The sequence below is a fragment of the Nanorana parkeri genome, unplaced genomic scaffold, assembly GCF_000935625.1.
Source record: "Nanorana parkeri isolate BGI_ZX_2015 unplaced genomic scaffold, ASM93562v1 scaffold1354, whole genome shotgun sequence".
NCBI classification, from domain to species: domain Eukaryota; kingdom Metazoa; phylum Chordata; class Amphibia; order Anura; family Dicroglossidae; genus Nanorana; species Nanorana parkeri.
Window position 1 is genome coordinate 252128 of NW_017307622.1, and position 2881 is coordinate 255008.

The 2881-nt window shown below is 49.9% G+C and overlaps 1 protein-coding gene across 2 annotated transcripts in view; it reads left to right on the forward strand.

Annotated features, from left to right (window-relative positions):
* The window catches only part of GDAP2 (ganglioside induced differentiation associated protein 2), a 44543-nt gene that overhangs the window by 22951 nt on the left and 18711 nt on the right, over positions 1-2881 (forward strand). Inside the window, exon 8 of one of the 2 annotated variants that reach the window (XM_018569554.1) lies at positions 1812-1965. In XM_018569554.1, coding sequence (XP_018425056.1) covers positions 1812-1965 — 154 coding nt within the window. Of the gene's footprint in view, positions 1-1809; positions 1966-2881 lie in introns of both variants that reach the window. The other variant, XM_018569553.1, reaches the window with a different exon arrangement.

Consider the following 2881-nt stretch of genomic DNA (forward strand, 5'->3'; position numbering starts at 1 on the left):
TCACACTTTCATCTCGCAGATTCGATCGTCTGCGGATGTCTTGGAGCACTCACCCTCTGCGATACAGAGGGCTTTCGCCGAGTTCTATGAATCTCTATATAACATCCCTGAGATCGAACCAAATGCCCCGGATCGGGAGGCTCGTTTGTCCTCCTACATGCAAGATACTGCCCTACCTATCCTGGATGACTCGATAGCGGAAGACTTGGAGTCCCCCTTCACCATAGGGGAACTCCATTGTGTTCTTAGCTCTATGCCGGCGGGCAAGAGCCCAGGTCCGGATGGGTTCTCTGCCAAGTTCTACAAACAATACGAGGATCTCCTATCTCCGTTTCTCCTTAGGGTCTTTAACTCTATTGCACTGGGATCTGACTTTCCGGCTCAGGCGTTGGAGGCACATATCTCCCTGATCCCTAAGCCTGAAAAAGATCATACCCTTTGTACTAATTATCGCCCCATATCGCTCATTAATGTGGATCTGAAGCTTTTCTCCAAATTGATAGCCAATCGTTTACAACCTATACTCCCCGGCTTGGTTCACTCTGACCAGGTTGGGTTTGTGCGGGGGCGAGAGGCCAGGGACAATACCATTAAAACCATCCTGCTCATGCAACATGCCCAGACTTCCAAAACTCCAATGTGCCTCCTATCGGTCGACGCTGATAAGGCATTCGACAGACTCAGTTGGCAATTTATTCGACACTCCCTCTTGCAGATTGGAATTCGGCCCCGGCTCATACGCAACATTATGGCCCTCTATTCTAACCCGACAGCCCGGGTCCGGATAAACGGCTCCCTCTCCACAAGGTTTAAAATTTCAAATGGTACCCGACAGGGGTGCCCACTGTCCCCACTGCTCTACACCCTAGGCATTCTGGGTTTCTCCAAGGGGCCCAGGACACTCTGACGGGGGTCTGGGTGGGACGTAGACAGGGCTCGCCTGGCCCTGGGTTCCTCTCTGAACTGACTTGTCTCTGAACTCAGCTCCTCCTCACCTTCCCTTCTCATTACTTAGCTTTCCTGTTCCTTTTCCTCCCTTCCTCTGGTCAGCTATCTGTTTTCTCCTATGTCTCTTTTTGTCCCACTCGCTTCTTTCAGCCTTGGTGGTCTCCTTCCTTTGATATCTGACTATACTGCTCCAGTGCATGGTCTGCCCTAATGGAAGGTTTCTCTTCTACATGTTAGTCTGGTCACAGTAACTACCGGGCCGGGCTTATACGCCCCTAATTGAACACTATCTCCTGGGCCATCCCCAGCAGGAGGGTCGGTCATAAGGGCAACAAAGTGGCAAAACATAGTGAGACCCATACGGGTGATGTTCCTCCTCTATCCTAGACCCTCTGGCCCGGAGATGTATATTCCTGACTGTGTTCCGAGACTTTGGATCTTTTTTGTATGCATTACTGTTGTACAGCGACTTTGATTTTTGCTTTTGTATGTCAAGTGTTTATCTTTCTGTCTTATGAAACCCTTAATAAAAACTTATTGAACTAAAATGTTAGTGTATCTCCAGCACAGGGGTAGGCAAACACCGGCCCTCCAGCTGTTGTGAAGCCACAAATCCCATTGGGCATTGCAAGATTCTTGACAGCCACAGGCATGGCTTCCAGAGGCAGATGCATGATGGGATTTGTACAGCTGGCTACCCCTTCTCTATAATAAAGACTGATAAGAACCCCTGTGCACTTTCTGTCCTGGAGACTCTCCACAGTGAAGACACGAACAGCAAAAAAAACTCAACGGGGATTGTAACCTTTCCACACTCCCAAAGAATATCTTTTGGGTAGAGCTAAATTATTTGTGTTTTTCAGATGACACAGATGAAGACGAGGGGCTGGATCATGACTTGTCCCTCATTGGCTCACACGCCTTTGCACGCATGGAAGGGGACATAGACAAAGAGCGCCGGCTTGCACTCCAGGGGCAGCAGTCAGGGGCCACCCTGCAGAAGCAGCATCAGAGGAAGTGAGTATGCTGTGGGGATGATCTTCCCCATTAGGAAGCCTTTATCTCCTCCTGAGGATGCCAATTGGATGATCTGCCCCGTTAGTAAGCCCTTATGTCCACCTGAGTGTGCACCAGAGATCATCTTCCCTATTAGCAAGCCTTTATATCCTCCTGAGGGTGCTAATGGGATGATCTTCCTCTTTAGGAAGCCTTTATCTCCTCCTGGGGGTGCAGTGGGGATGATCTGCCCTATTAGAAAGCCCTTTATCCCCTCCCAAGGGTCCAAATGGGATGATCTGCCCCATTAGGTGGCCTTTATCTTCTCATGAGGGTGCAGTGGGGATGATCTGCCCTATTAGAAAGCCCTTTATCCCCTCCCAAGGGTCCAAATGGGATGATCTGCCCCATTAGGTGGCCTTTATCTTCTCATGAGGGTGCAGTGGGGATGATCTGCCCTATTAGGACGTCTTTATCCCCTCCTGAGGGTGCAAATGGGATGGTCTGCCCCGTTAGGAAATTTTTATCCCCTCCTGAGGGTTCAAATGGGATGATCTGCCCTATTAGGATGCCTTCATATCCTCCTGAGGGTGCAAATGGGATGGTCTGCCCCGTTAGGAAATTTTTATCCCCTCCTGAGGGTTCAAATGGGATGATCTGCCCCATTAGGTGGTCTTTATCTCCTCATGAGGGTGCAGTGGGTATGATCTGCCCTATTAGGAAATCTTTATCCCCTCCTGAGGGTTCAAATGGGATGATCTGCCCTATTAGGATGCCTTCATATCCTCCTGAGGGTGCAAATGGGATGGTCTGCCCCGTTAGGAAGTCTTTATGCCCTGCTCTTTGAACAGGAACTCCGGGAGTTACAAAACTAACCCTTGCAGTGAGCCTACCACTGCACTGCAAGGGTTAAATGCTCATTTTGGTCGGGGGGGGG